The sequence below is a fragment of the Halichoerus grypus genome, chromosome 2 (assembly GCF_964656455.1).
Source record: "Halichoerus grypus chromosome 2, mHalGry1.hap1.1, whole genome shotgun sequence".
Lineage (NCBI taxonomy): Eukaryota > Metazoa > Chordata > Mammalia > Carnivora > Phocidae > Halichoerus > Halichoerus grypus.
The window spans coordinates 28,943,992-28,969,874 of NC_135713.1; the positions used below are offsets into that span (position 1 = coordinate 28,943,992).

Here is a 25,883-nt window from a genome sequence, read left to right on the forward strand (position 1 = left end):
ACATGGCTAACTATTTGTTGCAAGAAGTCTAGCTTTTGGCCTATCTCAGCTTTCAACGTGCCTTCTTCATTAAGCCTAATTTAGTCTAATTGTTTCTAAGTTTTGACTTAAAGTGAGATTCACTTGAACTAAACTTAGGAGCCATTGTGGGGTTATTAATTGGACTAATTTCAATACTGTTGTGTCTCAGGGAATATGGAGGCCCAAGGAGAGGGAGCGAGATGGGGGAACAGCCAGTTGGTGGTAGAGTCAAAATGTACACATTTATTGATGAAGTTCATCATCTAATATGGGCATGGTTCGTGGTGCCCCAAAGCAATTACAATAGTAACATCAAAGATTACGGGTCATAAACCAACATAACAAATATACGGATAATGGAAAAGTTTAAGAACTTAATTCTTTACTTTTGATGTAATGGAAAAGTTTAAGATATTGCAAGAATTGTCAAAATGTGACAGAAACACGAGGTGAACAAATGTTATTAGAAAATGGTACAGATTTTGCTCAATGCGGGGTTGTTATAAGTCTTCAATTTGTATAAAATGCAGTATCTGCAACATATAATAAAGCAAAGTGCAATAAAACTAGGTATGCCTATACAAACTTTAAGTTATAAAGTAAATAAGGTCTGAGGAGCTAATGTAATTATGGTAACTATACCTGAAATTTGCTAAGGGAGTAGAACTTATATGTCTCACCAAAAAAAAAGTAAGTATGTGAGGGTAATCCTTTCCCTATGTATATGTCTATTAAATCATCACACTGTATACTTCAAATATCTTAAAATTTTGCCAATTATACCTCAATAAAGCTGAGGGGAAAAAAAAAAACAGAAAAAATTAGGAACTATTGGAATTCTCCAAATATTAAAAAAGTCCATTTCCCAACTACTTTACCATACATAAATTGGTTTTCCAAAAAGTTCATCTCCATAGTTTTTTTTCCAGTGCAATAGCAACAACTCAATCAAAAGATACTTATGTAAAAATTTTGTTCTTGCAAACAGGTTAAAAGACCAGCCCGCTAGTTGCCACTGGGTAGAGAAAAGAAAAAATAGCTAACAAGCACTAAGTTCTCTACTGATACCTATCTGCCTTTCTAGGTTTTGTTCTCTAAATTCTAGTCAAGACTATAAGAAAAATGATCCCCTAATGCATATGATGAGACACCAGTAATAAAAACTGTGTAGAGGCCTAGTCCTTCATCTGAACTAACCTGTAACTTGAAAGAGAAATAATATAAATGCAATACCACTCGTAGTATTACTTAAAATTATCTCCTTTTTCCTCCTTTTTCTTTTTTATAAACACACATAAAACCTCAAAACCTTAAAGCCTCTAGGAAAACATTTCACCCTAATTATTTTTGAGAATTAAAGGAATCACTTGAAGAAAAAAAAATTTGGTTATGCAGATTATAATCAACACTGTCATTAACTTTGTTACTCGATGACTCTTTAATAGATGGAGAAATATAAAAAAAGTTTTAATCTACAATGAGAATTCTCAATTGAATACAATAAAGAATTCAAGTACTTACCTTAAAAATGGCATTTTTTGCCTTATATGTAGCAAAATATGGTTGTTCCAAAAGCCACAATGATGTAAGAATGGCAGCTGTAGAGGTCTTTACACGAATGATGGGACTATATTCACAGGATAACTCAGTGAGACTAGGATCACAGAGCAGTCTTTTATTAGACCACCTTATCATCCATTCCAGCAGCCTTCTTATACTGCTAAATGTGTTGTTTAGTGCTAGAGGAAGATCTTCTTGAGGGTTAACATCATTGCATTGAATTGCTTTAAAAATACATCTTCTAGTTTTGTTGGACTTGGGAGTCCAAAAAATATGGTTTGACAATCTCTGGATTACAGGTTTCTCTGAACTGTCATCTTGTATTCTATAAACTGACTTTTGTTTTAAACCAAACAATCCACTTGTCCCTTCCTTTTTATCGACTTCATTCAAAGGGTTCTCTAAAAATGGCCAGATTTCTTGAGTAACCGGTACTGAAGCTGAAAGTGCTTGGTTTTCTGACTTTTCAGACTCATATGACTCAGAAGCAACAAAGCAGGAGCCAGCTCTAAACACATTCTGGCTTTTGGTTTTGCCTTGACGTCGTTTTAATGTTGTATGTACATCAAAAAGTAAAGAATTAAGTTCATGTTCTCTAAGATGTCCAGAAAAACTGGTTAGAAATGGAATGCCAGGATCCTTGGAATCAAGTAGGTCTCTTTCAAGAACATAACTCAAGAAGAGATCAAGAAATTTAATATATTCATCATCATCACGTTCAAATTCCCAAACACCTATTACAGGAAGTGCATTTTGTAATAACTTTTCATGATCTTTTCTTTCAAGATTTTCTTTCTGATTACATATCTTCTTTTTTTCATTGGACTTATCAATCGATGTTAATTCCACATGATTTGGTGCATCTCTAGCAAAAAAAAATTGAAAAAGACAAAATTAAAGATTTAATCACTAAAACACATGTTAGAATTGACAACAAAAATTTTCTCCACTGAGTTAATCATATATCTTTATATAATGGTCAATGCCTTTCAAATGAGGGGGTTAGACTAAATGAACATTCTGATTTAAAAAATATAACACATTAATACCAAAAGGGGGAAATTTGTGTTAAAAAAGACTGAAATGGGGGCACCTGGGTGGCTCAGTTAAGAGTCTGCCTTCAGCTCAGGTCATGATCCCAGGGTCCTGGGATCGAGCCCTGCATCATGCTCCTTGCTCAGCAGGGAAGCCTGCTTCTCCTTCTCCCTCTACCTGCTGCTCCCCCTGCTTGTGCTCACTCTCTCTGTCAAATAAATAAATAAAATCTTAAAAAAAAAAAAAAAGACAAATGTGTTTATAGAAATTTCACTTTTAAAAACATGAATTTTTGGGGCGCCTGGGTGGCTCAGTTGGTTAAGTGACTGCCTTCGGCCCAGGTCATGATCCTGGAGTCCCGGGATCGAGTCCCACATCAGGCTCCCTGCTCAGCAGGGAGTCTGCTTCTCCCTCTGACCCTCCCCCCTCAGGCTCTCTCTCTCTATCTCATTCTCTCTCAAATAAATAAATAAAATCTTAAAAAAAATAAAAATAAATAAAAATAAAAATATGAATTTTTTTCTGGAAAAAAAAAGGTCCACTAATAGGTCAGAATTTAGGAATATAAAGTCAATAAAAATCATAAGCCACCAATATACATCTTAATTTATGGTTTCTCGTTTTTTGCATCTGCCCCTTTCAGCTTTCCCCGTACAATGTGCAACAAGCAGGACTGCCCTCAAGACTGTACTACACAAAAGTTGGGAATTTTTTCTAAACTTTCTGCTGCTACTAAACCTGTTAGGCAAACCCTTTAACTGCCAATCATAATTACTTTTTAAATCTGTTTCCTTTCAACATGATCCTTAGGGAAGAACAGATTCCTAGTTCCCTCAGTAAAAGAAATAAAGGGTTCGTGTTAAGGCACCTGGACTGAAGGCGTCATGTCTCTTCTTATTAAGAAGGCACAGTAAGCAGCCTCCAGTGTATTCCACCAAAATTGTTTGGTGAAACAAGCACACACCATTTATAATACTATTAGATATGATTTAAGCAGACATTTATGTTTGAAGTAGATAAAATCATTTCATTTAAATAAGATTATGGTTGATTATATAGTCTTTCAGTCACGAAAAGGATAAACTGCATAGCAGATAATGGAATTATAAAGAAAAAAATTTACCTAGAGTAACAGAAGTTTAAACGGTAAAAATTTCTAGACAATTTATAGACAAGTTTCAAAGATGAATGTGCAATTTCCTTTCCCTGGAAACCCTTAAAAATAATATTGCTAACTCAATAATCCTAAATTATTTAATCTAAAGATTACTAAAAAAACTAAAATGGGGCGCCTGGGTGGCTCAGGTGGTTAAGCGTCTGCCTTCGGTTCAGGTCATGATCCCAGTGTCCCTGCTCAGCTGGGAGTCTGTATCTCCCTCTCCCGCTGCCCCTCTCTCCCTGCTTGTGTTCTCTCACTCTCTCTCAAATAAATAAATAAAATCTTAAAAAAAAAAAAAACACTAAATGCCCCCCCAGTGGACTCTAGAATTTCATCTACTTACCTGATTTTATACTATCAGGTAGCAAAATTATTTCATATCTCAATAATATTTTTAATGAATTTTCAAATGTACAGTTTCATTTTACACTCCTAACATCCTTGTGAGTCAGGGAGGGTAGCACTATCATTCATATTGTTAACAATGCAATCAGTGAGGGATAAGAAATCAGCTTCTCTCTTGCATGAACATACTGAAAATATTTTTTTCCAAAGGAAGTGAATGCTTGCCATTAAGAGATCTCAACTGGGGGCACCTGAGTGGTCAGATGGTTAAGCGTCTGCCTTCGGCTCCAGTCATGATCCCAGGGTCCTGGAATCGAGCCCCATGTCTAGCTCCCTGCTCAGCGGGGACTCTGCTTTTCCCTCTCCCTCTGCCTCTCCCCCTGCTCATGCTCTCTCTCTCTGTATCTGTCTCAAGTGAATAAATAAAATCTTTCTAAAAAAAAAAAGAGAGAGATCTCAACTGTACCTTTGATAGACACGTATCCTACTTTTTTCTTCAACTGACAAAGCTTCCGAGAAGGTGTCTGCTGTATCTGCATCACTGTGGACTAGAGAATTCCCCAGTTCGGTGAGTGTGCTCCTGCTCAAACTAGTTCCTAGGGAAAACCTATCAAAACCTGGAACCTCAGCTGGTTTTTCTTCTTCAACTGGTTCCCAGATATTCATCTCAAAAGAACCTATATTTCTCTGCACACGTTTTAGGGCTTTCACTCTCACTTTATGAATAGAATGCATAATAACAGACATCATTTCCTCAGTTTGGGGACCTATAAAGGAAAAAACAAAAGGCCTTAGAGTAAATTAAAATGTTTCCATTCAAGACAAAGGGGAACCCAATTCCAGTCCCTCCTGGGAACCCGGAATCCAACTGATGACTAACATTTATTTCCATATTCTTACAGAGCATGCTTTCTTCAGTATTTGTTAGAAAGCTATGTTTCGCATTTTGAAGTAGAATTGCAGAAGTTAGAGAAGGTCCATTAAAGAACAATAAAAGGGACAGAATCCAGACTCCATAAGACCATATGCCCTGGGAAACAAAAAATTAAGAAGTAATTTAACTATTTCAGGGCACCTGGGTGGCTCAGTTGGTTGAGTGTCTGGCTCTTGATTTCAGCTCAGGTTGTGGTCTCGGGGTCATGGGCTGGAGCCCCATTCAGGCTCCGCGCTGGGCATGGAGCCTGCTTGAGATTCTCTCTCTCCCCCTCTCCCTCTGCCCCTCTCCCTGCACTCACTCCCTCTCTCAAATAAATAAATCTTTTTTAAAAAGAATTTAACTATTTAAAAAATCAGACAGATAATTACAGAAAGAATCACTATAATTTTTCCATTCCCGAGTGATAAATAAGAGAAAATGAGTATAATTTTAGCCAAAGAAACAAGAACACCTTTCTGACTTCAAATAACGGGAAACATTAGGAAGGGAAGGTTTTCAAGGCTGCCTACAGAAAAAATTTTAAACATTATTATACATAAGCAGGACATTTTAGAGAATGTCAAAAAAGTATAAAGAAAAATATAAAACAGAAATATATTAATGCAATAATGTACAATCACAGGACATAACTAGACTTAAATACTATAGTTATTAAAAAAGAGGGTAATTTGAATTCTTTAAAAATTTCCACATGTGAATGTATTTAATGTCACTGAACTGTATACTTAAAAATGGCAAATTTTATATTATGTATATTTTAACCACAAGAAAAAAAATTTCCACAAGGGCATCTTGAATGTATAGGATAAAATTAGCAATACAAATAACCATAAAGGAAGAGGAAGAATAGTTTTTTTTTTTTTTAAGATTTTATTTATTTATTTATTTAGACAGAGAGACAGCGAGAGAGGGAACACAAGCAGGGGGAAGGGTAGAGAGAGAAAAGCAGGCTTCCTGCTGAGCAGGGAGCCAGATGTGGGATCATGACCTGAGCCAAAGGCAGATGCTTAATGACTGAGCCACCCAGGCACCCCAAGAATACTAGTTTTCAATAAAATATCTGCATTATGCAAAGAGCTATGTGCTCATTTTATATATCTTATTTAATCCTTTCTCTTTTTTTTGAGAAAGAGAGAGAGAGCGTGCAGAGGGAGGGGCAGACAGAGAGAGAGAGAATCTTAAGCAGGCTCCACGCCCAGCGAGGAGCCCGACATGGGACTCAATCTCACAACCCTAAGCCAAAATCAAGAGTCTGCCACTTAACTGACTGAGTTACCCATGAGCCCCTTAATCCTCTTTTACTACACATTCATAGAGTAGGTATTATTATACCCATTTTACAAATAAGGAAATGAGACCCATAGAGACTGAGAAACTTGCCTATAGTCACACAGTTATTAACTGACAGAGCCATGACATGAAGTCAGCTTTGTCTGGTTCCAAAGCAAAACTGGTAATGGAGGAGTGCTTATTTCTGCCTTTTCATACTATCTCAAAGAAAGGAGAAATGCATAAAAACATAAGCACTAGAAATTACATGCTTTCAAAAGAAAACGAGAATCTTCCATAATTCATCTATCAGATATCTAAGAAATGACAAATACTACCTTTCACAACACAGTGTCTGAGTCTCTGCTGAAGAGAGTGATATTTTTCTCTTAAAGGAACCCTTATGTCTTCAGGATTGGGAAATGCTTTCACAAAAATTTCTGCTACCTTCAGAAAAATTAAAAAAGTGAGTTTTATGAGCAACATCATTCTTAATTAAAATAAAGCAAAAATCCTTTAAAGTCTCTGATTTTCATTTAGTTTGTTTTCACCTACATTCACATTACCTTTCTGATTGGCGGCAGTTCTCCAATAAGGCTCAAAATTAGATCCTGAATAAGTTCTTCAATATCAGAAAACCGAGAGAAGGGCAGCATTCTGTACGCCCACTCCACTGCACTGAGGCAGTGCTCAACCATACAAGAATCAAACTCCACTTCGAGGTCCTAAAAGGATATTGAGAAATACATTTCCTTTTCAATTTAGATGGAAAGATCAGGATGAGTTCAAAAGAAAGATTGTTATTAACAGTAAAATCTTCTACCAAGCAATAATTTCCCAAGTAATGTTTGTTCATTTCCCTTATTCTTGTGCAAGTAAATACCTTTTTTCCCTCCACATTTTCTCTTGCTTTCTGATACTGCCTGCAACTATAGGATAACTTATCACGAATATGTAGCATCCAACACAGAGCACAAAGTTCTCTGAAGCAACCTAAATCAGGAATGCAAATATGAAAAATTGGATGAGTATATACATTCATATAGTAACAACTTCATCCCTGCTCGTTTTTTTCCCAAAATAAATGTCCTTATTTTGTTGATTATAAAAGAAACATATGTTCATTGACAACACCTTATATAAAAGTCATGAAAATCCTTTCAGAATTTTTATGTACATTATTCTAGAATATTTCATGCATGGGCAGTTGCATAAAAATATTGAAAACATTTTTAGAGTAAACAACTTACTCTATTTACTAGAAGTTTACTTGCTTTAGGCTTCATAGCGTATTGTAGATAATGTTCAAAACCAATACACACAGCTCTACTTAATACTGTATAGTTAATTTATTTGGAAAATCCCTTATGATAGGCAACTAAGTTTAAAATTTTTCAATACTAGGGGCGCCTGGGTGGCTCAGTCGTTAAGCGTCTGCCTTCGGCTCAGGTCATGATCCCAGGACCCTGGGATCAAGCCCCGCATCGGGCTCCCTGCTCTGCCGGGAGCCTGCTTCTCCCTCTCCCACTCCCCCTGCTTGTGTTCCCTCTCTCTCTGTGTCTCTCTCTGTCAAATAAATAAATAAAATCTTTAAAAATAAATAAATAAAAAATAAAAAAATAAAAAAATAAAATTTTTCAATACTAGAGACATACTTTCCACTATTAAACAATTTTTTAATTAAAAGCAATAAAAGTACACAAAGACATATATAATCATACTATGTATGCTGTGTTGAACCTAGGTCTTTTTTTCATTTAATGTGTCCTGGTTATCTTTCCATGGTGGTAACATACACATAACTGTCTTTTCATTGCCAATATAGTATTCCATTGTATAGAAACTTCCCCATATCAACTGTTTATATTATATCATTATTAATATTTAGGCCTAATTTCTAAGCAAGCAGTTCATTTTGGACAAACCTATTGCTTTAATGGAAACTTCATCAAGCTTGTGGTCTCCAGCTGCTCCAGGTCGAAAGAATGCTACACCTCCTTTACAGTAATTAAGTAATGACTGAGGGAAAGGACTCAATGAAGGAAGGGACCCTTTCATTCGAATCTGAAAGAATGACAGAATATGTTAATTATCAGTGATCTAAATCTATTTTTGAGGAAGCTATAAAGGAACAAACAAGGCAGGTAAGATAAACCATATAGAATGGAAAACACAGCATGGTTCCTATACTATGTAAGAAAATACCCCTGAAATGAGCTGTACTTTCAGAAACTTAGCTCACAAATTTAATTCAAGAATTCACTAGGCTAGGGACACTTGGATGGCTCAGTTGGTTAAGAATCTGCCTTCAGCTCAGGTCATGATCCCAGAGTCCTGGCATCAAGTCCCGCATTGGGCTCCTGGCTCAACGGGGAGCCTGCTTCTCCCTCTGCCTGCTGCTCCCCCTGCTTGTCCGCTCTCTGATAAATAAATGAATAAATAAAATCTTAAAAAAAAAAAAAGAAAGAAATTCACTAGGCTAGATCACAAAAAGAGAAAAGAAGATTTCAATAAAATTTTTTTCATCACTCAGTTTTGCCTGTATAAAAAGAATTTAATGCTATTTGTCCTGACTTTCCCCAAAGGCATAATAAAGGAAAAAAAGATATTTAAGTATCTCTCATCCAAAACAAAACTATGTGCAGTACCTAAAAATAAATATGACAAAAGTTATATCTACCTATATAATTTTTAAAAAACTTAAGTGACAGAATTAGAAAGTCACCATCTGGCAACTCCTAATAAAGTAATGACTCCAGCAAGGATAATCAATAAATGTTCAATTAGGTAAAAAGTTGCTGGGCTGATGGAGAACATGAGTGGGTAAAACACAACCCAAACTCATGAATCCCTCTCACCATCACTAAAAGTGAGATAAAAAGTCCTGTGTGTCACATGATATGATGCAACCATATGCATGGTTGCATATGGTTGCATCATATCATGTGACACATCATATCATGTGACACACAACCATATATATGAAGTATACCATACCATTTATGAAGGACCCATTTCTAAGAAAATGTGAACCTGATCAAGCCTCTGTACCTCAATGAGTATAGAGTAATTACTAGTTTATGGGGAAATAAAAGGAAAGAGGAATAAATTAAATGATACTAAATGGATAAACTATCAAACACATGCAGAATACGGTACAGGACAAATTACCATGTTTCTCTACAAATCAACAAGGAAAAGAAATTAAAGGAAACTGCTACAGAATAAAAGAAAAGGAATCTAAGAGACATAAACCTGAAAACAAAAGGATTGGCAGCAGGTTTGTAATCTACTTTCTCCCTCTTCTATTCACTTCCATAAAGACATGATCTTATCAAATCCTCTTGTAAGCATGCTAATGACAGACTTCTTGTCAAACAATTGAACAGTATTTACTAGATGTACAGAGCCTAGCTAGGTTGGTTATTATAAATAAACGTAGCATGCATGGATTTATGGAGTATGGCTCACTGAAAATGTCACACAAGCTATATAATTAAAGAGATATAAAAAAGGAGATGTTCAGTAACTGATACTCTTTTGCATCATGATGTTAAACAGAGGCCAGATCACATTCTTCCACAGCAAGAAAAACCTTGGGAACAACATATGCAATTGCAGGTTTCACCTGTGTCTTTAGTTATATCCTTGAAATCATTGGTATAAAGATTGATCCTGGGTAAGTCTGTTGATTCTTAGAAGTCAGACTTGATAATATAGTCCTTCCTATAATCTCATAACCAAACATGGGTGAACTTCAGTTGGACCTTGATTCCAAAAAACCTACTATAAAAAAAAAATTTTCAAAATCAGGGAAATTTTATTATGGACCAGGTATTAGATATTAATAAGGAATTATTGTTAACATTGGCATAAGAGTATGGTGGTTTTAAAATATGTCCACAAATCCTTTAAGACTCCTCCCTTCAGAGGTAGAGCCTAACTTCCCTCACCTGGAGTGTAGATCATTCTAAGTAACTAGTTTCTAATCAACAGAATACAAAGTGGTTGTATTGATTTCTGGGAATAAATCACAAAGGCATCATAGCTTTCGCCCTGCTGTCTTTTGGATCACGTGCTCAGGGGAAGCCTCTTGCTAACAACCAGCACAAACTTCTTAGCCACACGCAAGAGCTTCTTGTAATCCGATCTCTGCTCCCTGTCAAGCGTTCAGATTCCTACAGCAACAGTCCATATTTTGGTATGCAACTTAATGAGAAATGTGATTTTTTTGCTTTCATAAATAAAGACCTTATAATTTTGGTAGCAACAAGTGTTCCACCATTCCAACCAATTTAGAAAACATCAATTTACTACAACCAAATTTGTAATTAGATTATATGCCCAATAAAGTGTAAATGAAGGAGGTAGGGAATACAGCAATACAGGGAATCACTTATAAATCATTAATATTTCTGTAAGAATGGATCTCCACATTTTTGGTATCTCTCCCAAGATCAATAAATTCATGGGCTAACAATAAAACTATCACATAAATTGGAGGAATAGTGAATTAGAGGGAATTTACGGGTCCTTCTGTATATAGCCCAGGGGTTGACAACAAGCCTTAAAGATAAGCCACAAGTCACACGAGGCACTGGGCAATCAGAGCAGCAATGACTACACACAAAGGCTCTAGTCGATGGCCTGTTATTCCTAGGAGGCATGTCTTCAGCTATGTCACTAAAGTCTTAACGCTAGCTAAATTAGTTAAAGCTGGATTAAGTGAGATTACTGTCAGGATTTGTACGTAAAATCAAACTTCTATGCAAATCTAATTTTCAACTTCATTGTAGAAAACTGTTTACTTAAACAATTTTTAAAATGAAGTTTCCTATAATAAACAGGCTCAGTAGATCCTGAAACTATTAAAACCAATCTTTCAATAACACAGGAAAACTCTTCGCCCTTCTTAGTAAACATGCTTTAAAAACAACTTTGGGATGACAAGATACAGAAAGGGTACAATTTCATGTTATATTTTTATGGTAGCTGTAAGCAAATTTTACAAACCTTTCTTTCTAAAAAAAAGTCTAATTTTCAAAAACAACTTGGTAACTTCTCAAAGTCTCTCTAGAGGTTCCTACTAAAAAAAGTTGTAAATTGTTGTTTTAAATATAACCAGGGGCTGGGGCGCCTGGGTGGCTCAGTCGGTTAAGCATCCGACTCTTTGATCTCAGCTCAGGTCTTGATCTGACGTCTTGAGTTCAAGCCCTGTGTTGGGCTCCACACTGGGCATAGAGCCTACTTAAAAACAAAAACATTTAATCAAGGGCCAAATTAAAGATATTCGGGGCTAATAATATTTATTTCCACATTTCACAGAGACAGACAACAGGCCTACAAAGGACTTGCAGCTGGATAAGGGACATATGAGCAGATGTCCCATCTGGCCGCACATCAGGTAAGGATGCAGCTATGGCTCAGCTGAAGTCAGTGTAGAAGGGGATGACAGGCTTGCTTATTATAAACAAACCTGAAATCTATGGATTTATAGGGTAGGATTCCTTGGGAAAATGTCATGATTCTAAGTATTTGTAAATATGAATAAACATTAGTAGATTTAAATAGTTTAACATAGCACATAAGTGACTAAGACATTTCCAAACCTTCTGCATGACTTTTCTTGCCCATCTCAACTGCAAGATGTACCACTGTGCCACAGGAAAAGAACACCGAGCTGCCCGGAAAAGCAAGAGGACCCGTTGAAGGATTCCAGACACCTTTTGGCGGTTCTCTTTCTCAGCTTTTAAAAGAAGATCATCACCATCTTCCTGAAGAAAATAAAACAATTAATTTTAGTAGCTAGTAATATGAAATTTTAAAGGGTTAAAGTGAAAATAAATATAGTGTTTCTCAAACGAAAATGTTCCTGGAGATTTATAAGGGAAATTGTGAGGGATGACCTCAGAGATTTCAACTATAGCTATTTCTAGTGTCAAGGAAATATTTCTCTCATCTCAGTGTAAAGGGCTAAACTGACCCTAAACCCAAGTCTTCCCTACAACAGTTAAAACCCACCACTCCTGACTCCAATGGTACTAATGGACTGCCAAACAGAACCCTGCATTCTCCCTAGCCAAGAGTCAATCTCAGTACCCTGAGGGAGAGAAATACTTCTACTGTTTTTCTTTCTCCCCTTCCCTCTCCCTCTGGACATGGACAAGGTATCCTTAGAAGCTGCTGGTGGCCACCCTGCTCCCACAAAGGGAGCCAGCCTTAAGCTGAAGCTAACACCTTAGAAAACAAACTAGAGAGGAAGAGCTCCAATCTATGCTAACATAACTGAGTCAGAAGTTACCCTACTACTGGGCTTCTTAATTATGCCAGCCAATTTGGACCAAGTTTTCTATTATTTCCAACCCAAAGAGTTCTAATTGATATAAAGTGATTTAGAGTGATATTTAGAAATCCTACCACTGAGGATTATTTTAATAAAATGAATCACTACTAAGGATCATAACCACTCAAACTAATATTAGCATAGCATATTCCAAAAATACCTTAAAATGCTATTTCTAATTTCTAAGCCAATATACTGAAGACTCAGATGTGACAGAAAAGACCAATTACTGAGAATACAATGGTCTATTTATCCCTTCCATATATAACATATTACATTTGAAATAACAATAAATGAAATATTTTAACCTATTGAAACATAATCTTAAATATAACAAATAATAGAATAAAAACTCTTAAAAAAGAAGAAAAAACTAGATACAGAGAAGTTGCTAATACTAAAACAGTAAGTAGTAAAGAAACAATATCAGAATCACTTCAAAATATTAATCAGATGTTAAAATAATTTATAAGTAAATAATTTGTATTAATACTTTAAATCTTAAAACCAGCTAATTGTAATGTCATGAGAGCAGAGAAAAAGTTCCTGAGAGGAACACCATATTGCTATTTATGACAGAACTATCAATTGAACAGTGCAGGAGAAAAAAAATGACCTATCAAATAAAAAATAAATAAATAAATAAAGTCTTTCCAAAGAGGCAGACAATGAGGTGAATAAAAGACTGAAATAATGTATGGCTTCTAAATTCTGACATTCATTATTTGTTACCCTAAACAAATGTCTATTTTTTTAAAACCTGGATATAGAGAACTCTCTCTTTTGTTTTAAGATTTTATTTATTTGACAGAGAGAGACACAGTGAGAAGGGAACACAGGCAGGGGGAGTGGGAGAGGGAGAAGCAGGCTTCCCACCGAGCAGGGAGCCCGATGTGGGACTCGATCCCAGAACCCTGGGATCATGACCTGAGCCGGAAGCAGATGCTTAACAACTGAGCCACCCAGGCGCCCTCTTGATTTTCTTTTATTATTGCAATAATTTTAACATTTATTGACTGCTTACTGTGTGTCCTAGACCCTAAGGTAAAAGCTTTCACAGGATATCTCATTTAATCCTCACAATAATACTATTACAGGTACTATCATCATCTGCATTTTACAGATAAGGAAACTTAAGTAGTTCAGTACATTGCCTAAGATTATACAATTAATAAACAGCAAAGCTGGGATTTGGAAGTTTGTCTTCAGAGCTTGCATTCTTTTTTTTTTTTTTTTTTAAAGATTTTTATTTATTTATTTAACAGAGAGAGACAGAGAACACAAGCAGGCAGAGCGGCGGACAGAGGGAGAGCAAGAGGGAGAAGCAGGCTCTCCGCCGAGCAGGGAGCCCAATGCGGGGCTCGATCCCAGGCCCTGGGATCATGACCTGAGCCGAAGGCAGCCACTTAACCGACTGAGCCACCCAGGCGCCCCTTCAGAGCTTGCATTCTTAACTTGATAATTATTATCAAGTTGATTATTTTAAAATTTGGACAAAATCAACTTTAAATTAATTAAAAGATTAAGCACTAAGCTTACTTCACTGCGAATGGCTGGCTGAGGACAATACAATGGAGGAGCCGGAAGATACAAGCCGACCGGCACTAAGCCCCGCAGCCTCCTACTGAAGTCCTTGGCAGAATTTACCAGAAGCTGAAATGTCTCTGACAGAATATCTGCATCAGCCATAACTGCTGCTTTCAGTACTTCTTGCACTGAACCAAATAGCAGATTTACATCTTCTTCTTCAATGGGATCTACCAAATACAAAATTAGGTAAAACAGTTAAAATTTATATTATGTTGATCCTATTTTGTAGTGTAAAATTTCCTACCTGAAAAACCTAATCATCAAAAGTGAACATATTGTTTGACAGGCAAAACAAGGCAACTTCTAGACAGAAATTTAATAACTATTCTGCTACTTTATTTTTTTATCTATTTATTTGTTTGGGGGTTTTTTTGTTTTTTTTTTTTTGAGGGAGAGATTGACCATGGATGGGGGGCAGGAGGAAGGAAGAGAGAGAATATCTTAAGCAGGTTCCACACTCAGAGCAGAGCTCAATGCAGGGCTCGATCTCATGAACCTGAGATCATGACCTGAGCTGAAATCTAGTCAGGTGCTTAACCGACTAAGCCACCCAGGTGCCCCCACCACAGTATTTTTTAAATAAAGTTAGTAAAAATGACTTATGTCATAAAGCTAAAAAAAAAAAAGCAGGAAGATACAAAACATTCCCACCAACAGTGTAGGAGGGTTCCCCTTTCTCTGCATCCTCGCCAACATTTGTTGTTTCCTGACTTGTTATTTTTAGCCATTCTGACCAGTGTGAGGTGGTATCTCATTGTGGTTTTGATTTGTATTTCCCTGATGTCAAGTGATGTGGAGCATTTTATGTGTCTGTTGGCCATATGTATGTCTTCTTTGGAGAAGTGTCTGTTCATGTCTTCTGCCCATATCTTGACTGGATTATTTGGTTTTTGGGTGTTGAGTTTGAAAGAAACTGAGGGTTGCAGGAAGGGAGGTGGGTGGGGGGATGGGATAACTGGGTAATGGGTATTAAGGAGGGCATGCGATATGATGAGCACAGGGTGTTATAGGCAACTAATGAATCATTGAACATTACATCAAAAACTAATGATATATTATATGTTGACTAACTGAATTTAAATAAAAATTTTTTTAAAAAGATAAAAAACAGTCCTACAATCTAGCTTCAACTATGTAAGTATCTGTATTAATGTGGACATGTCCCAGAAGGTAAAAAATGCAAGGAGATACAGGTGATAGAACTGGAGATTTAGGGACTTTTATATTATGAAATATTTACATGCTTTAAGATATAGAATATAATAGGAAAACACTCATGTATTGACTTTTCATCCTTGTCTGATATTAACATTGTTGATATATTTAATTAATATTTTTTTAAAATAAAATGTTTCAGATATAGCTGAAATTTCTTATGTACCAATCATATTCCACTCACTCTCTCCAGAGATAGCTACTATCCACAATTTGGTATGGGTATATTGGAACCCCTATTACACAGATGTTGTGTCCTACACACCTAGAGAGTTCAAATTCATTTTCCACTTCACTAACCATCTGCTGAGTTTGTTTTTAAATCGGCTTATAAGGTATAATTTATACACACTAAAATTCATCCTTTTTAAGTATATAGTTCAAATGAGTTTTGACAAATCTATACAGCCCTGTAAGAATAATGCCATCATCCCAAAAAAGTTCTCCTACACCATTCTGTTGGCAACCACTGATCTGTTTCCTGTCCTTATACTATTACTTTTTTTTTTTAAAGATTTATTTATTTGAGAAAAGAGAGAGAACGAGGGAGAGGGAGAATGGGGGGAGGGGCAGAGAGAATCCTTCAAGCAGACTCCATGCTGAGCACTGAAACCAATGTGGGACTTGATGCCACAACCCACGAGATCATGACCTGAGCTGAAACCAAGAGTAGGACACTCAACCAACTGAGCCACCCAAGTGCCCCCCTTACAGTGTTACTTTTATTAAAATGTCACATAAATGGAATCAAACTATATGTAATCTTTGTTTCTGACTTCTTTCATCCCTCACAATGGTTCTGCAATTCAACCATGTTTTTGCATGTTATCAGTAGTTTGCCCTTCTTCATTACTGATTATTCTATTATACAGATACATTGAAATTTGTTTATCCATTCACAAGTTGACGGGCATTGGAGTTGTTTCAAGTTTTTGACTATTATGAAAAAGCTTCCATGAACATTTGTATACAGGTCTTTGGGTGGTTCTATGTTTTTATTATGCTTAGGTAAATACGTAGGGGTGGAATCCACTGAGTTTCTATTTCCTTTTTGTTTCTGACTCCTGGAAATTTCCCCTACTTTCTCTATATATTAGTCTTAAAATGTGTATTTTTATATTTTATCTACAGACACATTTTATCTATATATTTATTATGGGAAACTTTTGCAGATTATTTAAAAAAACATATTGCTAGAACTTTAAGTTCAGACTGGGACTTTTTTAGTCCTTTTCTTTCAAAACCAACTTTCATGTAGTTACATTATCTTTTCATTTATTTAAAAAAACATTGACAGGGGTGCCTGGATGCCTCAGTCGGTTGAGTGTCTCCCTCCAGCTCAGGTCATGATCCCGGGGTCCTGAGATCAAGCCGCACATTGGGCTTCCTGCTCAGCGGGGAGCCTGCTTCCTCTCTCTCTCTCTGCTGCTCTCTTGCTCTCTCTCTCTCTCTCTCAAATACATAAATAAATTCTTTAAAAATAAAAATTAAAAAATATTGACAGAAAATTATCAAAGAAAAGTTTTTAGTCAGATTTCCAAGTATTATGAGTTCTTTCTGGAAAAAGAAGTTATAATTAGTAAGTTCTAAGAATCTAGAGTCACTGCTTAATGGAGACATGCACTAATAAAACCAAAGGGTCCCACAGTAGTCATTAAACATACAACTTTAAATAACTGACTTCATTACTTTTCATCTAAACTTCTCCATCTATAAAACAGACAAATTTTATAAGGCTCCTGGGTAAATCTATGAAATATATGTGATATTACATTATTTTTAATTCTGTAATGCCACTCTGAACTTTTCAAACTAAAACAAAACCAACTCTGTGATTTATGCACTCAGCAAGAGTTGAACTAAATACTTTTAAGTACTCTCACGTGTGCAAGATTCTACAAGATTCTACAACTATGACTACAAAAGAAAATAATCCAAATGTAGCAAAATACAACTAAGTAAAAAGATATGTACAGAAAATCAGAGTATCATTCAGTTACTGACCATCGTTTTTTAAGCTGGCATAAGTTTTGAATGCTCCCATGATTAAGAATAAATAGCAAACTTATATCTTTGATAAGCTTACTGCAAAATTTTAATATATTTGTGGATATTAACAAGTTTTTTAAAATGTCATGAGGTTTATATTAATTAAGCTGATACACTGTCAGAGTATATGTAGGTAACACACCTGTAGACTGTTTGTATTTTGCGCCCATTTCATTTTTTGCTTCGAAAGAGGCTGGCCGACCTAAAAAACACTTCAGTTTTTCCTGGAAAATCTGTCCTGGAGTCAAATTTATTGGTAAATTTAGACCCTTTTTGTTGGACCTGAAATCACATCAAGTTAAGAGAAATGAACCCAAATTTTGAAAAAGAAAATATTAACACACTAAGAACTAAACATGAAATCTTAAGAAACAGTGAAATTCACTTTCCTTATTCATCCTCTATTTTAAAAAGAAATAATTAGGGGAAAAAAGAGAAATAATTGAGGAAATAAGGCACTGAGGAGATTTTTAAGGCTCTCCATGATTATGATACTAATACATCGTCCCATCATTATTTCCCATTGCTACCCTACAGTCTACTCTATCCACACTGCACCAAACTTGCCTTTTGCCATATGCCTTTGCTCATGTGTGGAATGTTCTCCCTCCCTACAGCTACTCTATTTGTCAAGATCCTGTCTTCCCTTCAATGCCCATCTCAAATGATATCTCCTACATAAAGTATTTCCTGCCCTATGCCCACTTCATACTATTGCTCTCTCCACTGCACAACTGGCACTTTTCTTACCACACTATCTAAATTATAATAATGTTTTGTCCTAATTTTTCTATTAAACTATAAATGCCTTCAATATGGAGACTATGTGCCATTTAAGTTTATATCTACTAAAATACCTGGCAGAGAGCTTGGTAAAGAAAGGTTACTTAATAAATAAATATATGTTGAATTATTGAACTGAAAAATATCAAAGATACAGCAATACCATAATATTCAAAAAAGTTAAAATACAGATATTAGATTGATTAGCTTAAAATTCAAATCCTACTCAAGACAGACAAACTCTCCCATTGACTAAAAGCCTTTTGAGGGCATTACTAACAAATGTGCTAAATAAAAGTTTTTTCTTTTTGGTTTTTTTTAAGTTTTAACACAAGAAAGCTGCTGAGCTGTCCAACACAGTAGCCACTAGCTGCATATTTAGCTATTTAAATTTAAATTTAAATTAGATTGAAAACTCAGTTCCTTGGTCTTACCAGCCACATTTTAAGTGCTCAATAGCTGCATGTGACTGACAGCTATCATACTGGACTGCACATATAGAACTTTTCCAACACTGAAAACAATTTTATTGGATACTGCTGGACTAAGGATTCCACAAAATGTGTAAATGCCAGCAATGAGAGAAATAAAAAAATAGTTAGATGATACTATGATACTATTTCTTAATCTAAGTCTGCCTAAATATACATACCTTATGAAATTTCTATCATGTTTACAGAACAGTTGGAAAGCCACACCAATGGAAACAGATGTCTTCCAGTCTCCAAGTTTATGTGCCAACCACACAGCCTCTGGAACTAGGCCTCCAATAAGTAATAATTCAAAGGCATATTCAACTGTCCACACATCAGAAAGATTCTGATCTCTTACAACACTGGCCACTTCAGAGTGTTGTAGAGGAATAAGTCGAAGGCACTGTTCTATGAGTAAATAAAAGAAAATGAATATTACAATTACATTTATCAGAACTCACTCCTCACACAGTTACATCTCTCTCTCCTCTTTTTTTAAGATTTTATTTTTTAAGTAATCTCTACACCGAATGTGGGGCTGAAACTTACAAACCCAAGATCAAGAGTCACATGCTCCACTGACTGAGCCAGCCAGGAGCCCCTATCTCTTTAATTAGTATTTTCTACACAAAATCACAACAAGAAAGATGGCTTAAGATAGGGGTGCCTGGGTGGCTCAGTTGTTAAGCATCTGCCTTCAGCTCAGGTCATGATCCCAGAGTCCTGGGATCGAGTCCCACATCGGGCTCCCTGCTCAGCGGGAAGCCTGCTTCTCCCTCTCCCACTTGCCCTGCTTGTGTTCCCTCTCTCGCTGTGTCTCTCTCTCTCAAATAAATAAATAAAATCTTTAAAAAAAAAAAAAAAAGAAAAAGAACAGAGTGGATACAGAAAGAGAAGAGAGAGCATTGAGTACATTATATAAAATAAATGTAAATACAGTTTAATGAAAACTTTATGTCAGATAATATAAACATACATATACACACTTAAGTATACTGGGCCACAGTGTACAATTTATTACTGTGGGCTGACTAAAATACATCTCTATTTCTCCTACTAGAAATTTGGAGAGCAGAGACACATTTTACATGACTTTGTATTCCTCATAGTGCCATGCAATAAAATACTAATTTGAGGTAAAACTCAAGCATTAAGTGTTCAATATATTAGTGTTTATAAGAAAGTAGAAAATAATCCTGACTAAATGGACAAGATTTCAGCCTGGCCTGGGATTAAATACAAAGGGTCATATCCTTCTCCCTAGCCTTCCATACCGTTCCCTAATTAAAGTAACATTCAAATAAGCAACTTGGAAATACAATGACTGAACTGCTATTTTTTAAAAAATATATATTGCTAAGATTCCCACTCACTTCCTCAAAATAAACCTGGCAAATGGTATGCATGGGTTTCTGTTCCTTGAAACAATTAGTTTCTCACGTGACCTAGTCTCTGCCTGTTCCAAACAATAACACATTAGCTTTCTGACAAACACATTTGGATAGAAACACAAAAATTTGTCATTCACTTGACTGATTCTGCATAGGCAAAGAGCCTGGAGATTGACGAAATTTTTCATACTTTTTTATTTACTATGAGCAAGGTACCATACTACTAAAAGAACTTGACTGATTTAATTTTCTGAAAATTTTATTGCTTTCGTACAGCAAGCATCACACCAAATAAGCAATTCAAATCCTCAATACATTCTGCCATTAGCTCTGATTAAAAAGATTAACATAAAATCTATTTTAAGTCAAGCCTGTGGATATCCTTTTTCAAGATACTAGGAAATTAAAGAAACTAAAGGATATATATCAAGTTTCAGGTATTTAAATTTTCAATAATCACAGTTTCAGGCTTAGGAAGAGATCGCAAAACTTTCTTTCCCACCCTCTCCTCTCACTGGGAAGATATTTACACAAGGAATAAAAATGTGTGTCTTTGAGCTTTTATGAATGTTTATGAATATGTCCAAAAACAATTCAATAATTCTATCACCTTTCTTCCTACAATGTGATAAAGATCTTCCCTAGGTATGCAAAGTGATCTGAAAAGATAAAGATCATGGCAAACAGCAAAGTCCTATAAATAATGTAGGACACGAAGACAAGAAATTGAGACAAATTTTCTAAGTCAGGATTTGATTTTTTTTTTCCTTTTTTTAGGTTTTTCAAAAAACCGCATGGAGTACTACCTCTCCTCTTTAGTAAAATAAGGTGGATTGAGGACACAATTTGTTGTCAGAAACCTTACTACCAAAAATAGAAACCACAGGTGGTAAGTACTTAGGGATGTAACAAAAAAGAGAGCTTAAATATAAAACCACTGTAATGATAATAAATACAGTTGACCCTTGAACAACACAGGTCTGAGCTGTGCAGGTCTACTCATACACAATTTCCTTGAATAAATACAGTACAGTAATACAAATGTACTTTCTCTTATGATTTTCTTAACATTTTCTTTTTCTAGCTTACTTTATTGTAAGAATACAGTATATTATACATATACAAAATACATATTAACTGTTGATCTTATGGGTAAAGCATGTGGTCAACAGTAAGTTATCGACAGTTCACTTTTGGGGGAGTCAAAAGTTATATGTGAATTTTTGACTATGCAGGGGGCCAGCACGCCTAACCCCTGTTTGTTCCTGGGTCAAATGTAATATCAAATGTACAAGGAAATAAGTAATAGGTATCTGAGAGGCTTAGAGGAAAGCATTAAAGTGAAAGGAGCACATGCTGTTAGGGAGGAAAGGCAGGGAGCACCAGCTGAATCTGAGTTAGGACATGGTAGAAAAGGACAATGGTGGGCAGGGACAGGAGAGCAGGCAGAGCCTGGTGAAAGCTGAGCACCTGTTTCGGTTCATACCAGCTCCCTAAAAGAAGCCAGATCAGGTCGGGACCAACATTTTTTCCCAGGGAAGCAGGGACCTACTAGAAAAGAAGCCACGAGACAAGTTCCCTTCTGATCCTACCTCACACACATGATTTTCTAGGGAGCAGAACCTCCTGAAGAACCCCAGATGAGAAGAGAGACTAGCACTACTGCTAAAGTGTTCAAGTGGGTACAAACAGTCCTCTGCTCCTACCCACATCTTGAGACATTTACAGAAGACTCTGAACACACAGTTCAAAATCCACGGTTCTGTGATTAAATTTGCTGACCACTTGTTGCTACCTCTTTTAAACTTTTTAAAAATATTTATTTATTTGAGAGAGAGAGAACGAGAGAGAGAGGGAAAGCACAAGCGGGGAAAAGGGCAGAGGGAGAGGGAGAAGCAGGCTCCCCGCTGAGCAGGGAGCCCGACACAGGACTCCATTGCAGGACCCCGGGATCATGACCTGAGCTGAAGGCAGATGCTTAACAGACTGAGCCACCCAGGCACAGGCGCCCCGTCTATTAAACTTCTAACTACCTGACATCTTGTACTATTCTAACGTATGTGTACGTATTTATCAGTTCATGTTACTTCCTGCTGAAACCCCACTGTATTTAAAGTGCAGATTCCTTCCCCTGGCTCACATCTGGCCTCATCTCTGACTTCATCTCATATCATTCTCACTTCTCCCTCTATCCTCCAGCCACACCAGCCTTTCAGTTTCTCAAATGCATCAAGTTTATTCTTGTTCTGGGGCTTCTGCACAAGCTCGGTTAGAATGCTGTAAGTCCTGATGGGTCCAAGGCTGCTCTTTCTTTCATTAAGAGTTCATCTTAAATGTCCCCCCCCCCCCACCCTCAGAGAGCACTTTCCCAAATTCACCATCTGAAATACCCACTCAGTCACAATGCATTACTCTACTTCAACTCTCTGCATGCCAATAATCACTTGTTTATGTATTCATTTATTTAATTTTCTGTTTCAAGCTATTAGATGTTATTTAATTAATTGTATGTTAATTTAATTAGATGTTATATTTAAACTCCGTAAAAGAACAGGTATTTTATCTGTTTTGTTCATTGCAGTCAGAATAAGTCTATTTCATACATCAAAACAAAAGAACTACAAATATCTTCACAATATTAATCTCATATGGTACAAGTTAATATATTTCTAGCACCTACAACTCTGCCTGGCACACAGCGGACACTTAATAAAATTAGTGGAATAAAATGAACATCACAGAAATCTGTGTACATTGTTTCTCTCCATAAGGGCAGAGCAGTTCTCTATGCATTAATCTGTGGTACATTTTGACATTAATAAAATGATTAAATAGAGGAAAGTAAATGATCCAAAGAAAATGATAAAAGTAAATCGTCCAAATAAAATTAAATTCTAAATTAGCATACTCAAAATTTGTTAAATTTCCACATTTTTATATAAATGACAGTCCTTTTACTTTAAAAATGGAAACTTTATAAAAAATACCAATTTGTCTAAAATTTGTAATTAAAAATCTATACTCAATAAAAACAAACCCAAGCAATACCTTTCTCAGATTTTATTCATTTAGTCACTGAGAATCTGTGCATCACACACTAAGCTAGAACAGTATTATTTCCATAGAATAATGATCACTATATAAGTTGATTTTAAATACTATGTGAAAAAACAAAGTGAGAAAATTATTTGCTTACTGTATTACCTGTTTTAACATGAAGGGGAGGAAGAACATTCACATTGTGAGGTGGCAAAATGTAAAGCAGCTGATTGGCGAAATAGGCGGCCATGAAACGAGCCATGGACTGGATAACCCTCACTGCCGCCTCAGGAACAACATTTCTAGTCATTCCAAACTCACAGTGAGACTTCTCAGGAACTAAGGAATACAGCAAATGACCAAAGGAGATTCTGATCAAACTATCAAAAAGCAATAATATTTAAGTTCCCAACATTATACAAGAAGAAAATTATAATTAAAATTTTTTTTCTCAGATGAGCACCCACGACCTGTATGAGCTAATTTATAATAGGTATCTATGCTTCTTGAGGACAATAAAACAAAAATAGTTAGCTCACAATTATGAGCACACGCACTTAGGAATACTGATGACTTCAAGTTACCAGTTTTATTTTAAAACACAGAAGGATAAATACAAAACAATCCAGCCATGATGGACTTGCAAGCTTATATTTCATTATTTTCCCTTTTCCTTCCCTTTCCAATGTTTTTTCTTTGATGAAAGGAGGCAGAGTTTACTATAAAAATAATCTGAAAATCAGCACTAGAACAATGACTTTTTTTTTTTAAGATTTTATTTATTGAGAGAGAGTGAGTGAGACAGAGAGCATAAGCGCAGAGAGGGGCAGAGGGAGAGAGAGAAGTAGACACCCCTGCTGAGCAGGGAGCCGATGCTCAATGCTTGATCCCAGGACCCTGGGATCATGACCTGAACCAAAGGCAGGCGCTTAACTAACTGAGCCACCCAAGAGCCTCTAGAACAGTAATTCTTAATGCTGTTTTCTGTACCATTACATCTGGGGATTAGGATACACTCCCATTAGTAAGAGTGGCTCACTATTGTAAGATTCTTTGGGGAGGGAGGGACAAAAGGAAAATGTGGGGTGGAGGGAGAAAATGGGTGGGGGAGCGGGAATTACATCAGGATTTCTGAGGTGATTCTGATATATAAACTGCAGGAGCAAATGTGCTGTCCCTATTTGAGAATCAAAACTCAGTAATATAAACTGGTATTCAGAGATCTGAAAATAGTTAAGCTAGTAAATATAGATAAATACAAAGTTAACATTAATTTTTTAGAAATTTATGGCCCCAGGGCACCTGGCTGGCTCAGTCAGTTAAGCATCCAACTCTTGATTTCCGCGCAGGTTACCATCTCAGGGCTGTGAGATCGAGCCCCAGGTGGGCTTGCGCTGGGTGTGGAGCCCGCTCAGGATTCTCTCTCTCCCTCTCTTCCCCTCTCTAATTAATTAATTAATTAATTAATTAAAAAGAAAATTTATGGCCCCAACAATAGCAAAATATTTTTCTTCCCCAGAAATCACTTGACACATATTCACAAGAATATTAAGTTCTATATTCATATGAACCACTTCTATCTTGTCACTGTATACCTCAGCATGTAACACTCTTCCTCTCACAGAGTAGGCACTCAAGATTATTGTTAATAAGCTTTTCTTAATAAAGGGAATCTTGAGAAAAAAAAATTTTTTTTTTAAGATTTTATTTATTTATTTGACAGAGAGAGAGAGAGAGAGCGAGAGAAGGAACACAAGCAGGGGAGTGGGAGAGGGAGAAGCAGGCTTCCCGCGGAGCAGGGAGTCCTATGCGGGGCTCGATCCCAGGACCCCAGGATCATGACCTGAGCCAAAGGCAGATGCTTAAAAACTGAGCCACCCAGGTACCCTTTGAGAAAATCTTATTAGCCTTCAAGCAGTATTCTTCATTTGGTCATTTAAAGAAAGTCTGGAAAACCCATACTATTTCTTCACATTGAACTTAAAAATACATGGGTATGAATAATTTTCTCCTGCATTAACCTTGCTGTAGGAATTATACAAAGGTAAGATTTCCAGTAATTCTAATCATACAAAACTCATTATTGGAAACTCAAAAATAAGCTCCTTAAATGGGGAGCAACCTAATTCTAAAAGATAGTCACAGAGTAAAACTGTATCAATTCAGAAGTAAAAAAATTTGAAACAGTAATTCTGTATGTGGTACCCTGATGATGTTAATAATGGCAACCTTATGCAATAAAAATTAAATTATGACCATATACAATGATGTAATAAGGTCAATGTGCAGAAAAGAGATAACAGAACAGGCCTGACTACTTGAAATGCTTGCATATAATGTTGGCCCTTGGATGGCATCTGCGAACTTGGATTTGGGAAAGATTTCCACCACCTTAAATGATGAGAATGGCTTACTGGACCTGTTTGTACAAACAATGTGGGTTATGCTGAACACCTGTTTTTTTTCTGAGAGTATAGAATTTTGGTATGGGCTAGGCAGAGAAGGCTAACCAGACTAACCAGACTCTAATTAAAAACGCTGGGCACTGAATCTCTAAATGAGTTTCCTTGGGGCGCCTCGGTGGCTCAGTCAGTTAAGCGTCTGCCTCCGGCTCAGGTCATGATCCCAGGGTCCTGGGATGGAGCCCCGCATCAGGCTCCCTGCTCAGCAAGGA

The 25,883-nt window shown here is 36.3% G+C and overlaps 1 protein-coding gene across 4 annotated transcripts in view; it reads right to left on the bottom strand.

Annotated features, from left to right (window-relative positions):
- CPLANE1 (ciliogenesis and planar polarity effector complex subunit 1) overlaps window positions 1–25,883 on the bottom strand; it is a 137,240-nt gene that overhangs the window by 80,765 nt on the left and 30,592 nt on the right. For all 4 annotated transcript variants that reach the window (XM_078066652.1, XM_078066653.1, XM_078066651.1 and 1 more), the window contains 11 exons: window positions 23,375–23,548; window positions 18,959–19,187; window positions 17,666–17,805; window positions 14,209–14,426; window positions 11,936–12,100; window positions 8,252–8,390; window positions 7,210–7,319; window positions 6,893–7,051; window positions 6,665–6,773; window positions 4,587–4,887; window positions 1,543–2,446 (listed from right to left, as the gene is read on the bottom strand). In XM_078066652.1, the coding sequence (XP_077922778.1) occupies window positions 1,543–2,446; window positions 4,587–4,887; window positions 6,665–6,773; window positions 6,893–7,051; window positions 7,210–7,319; window positions 8,252–8,390; window positions 11,936–12,100; window positions 14,209–14,426; window positions 17,666–17,805; window positions 18,959–19,187; window positions 23,375–23,548 (2,648 nt within the window). The remainder of the gene's footprint in view (window positions 1–1,542; window positions 2,447–4,586; window positions 4,888–6,664; window positions 6,774–6,892; window positions 7,052–7,209; window positions 7,320–8,251; window positions 8,391–11,935; window positions 12,101–14,208; window positions 14,427–17,665; window positions 17,806–18,958; window positions 19,188–23,374; window positions 23,549–25,883) is intronic.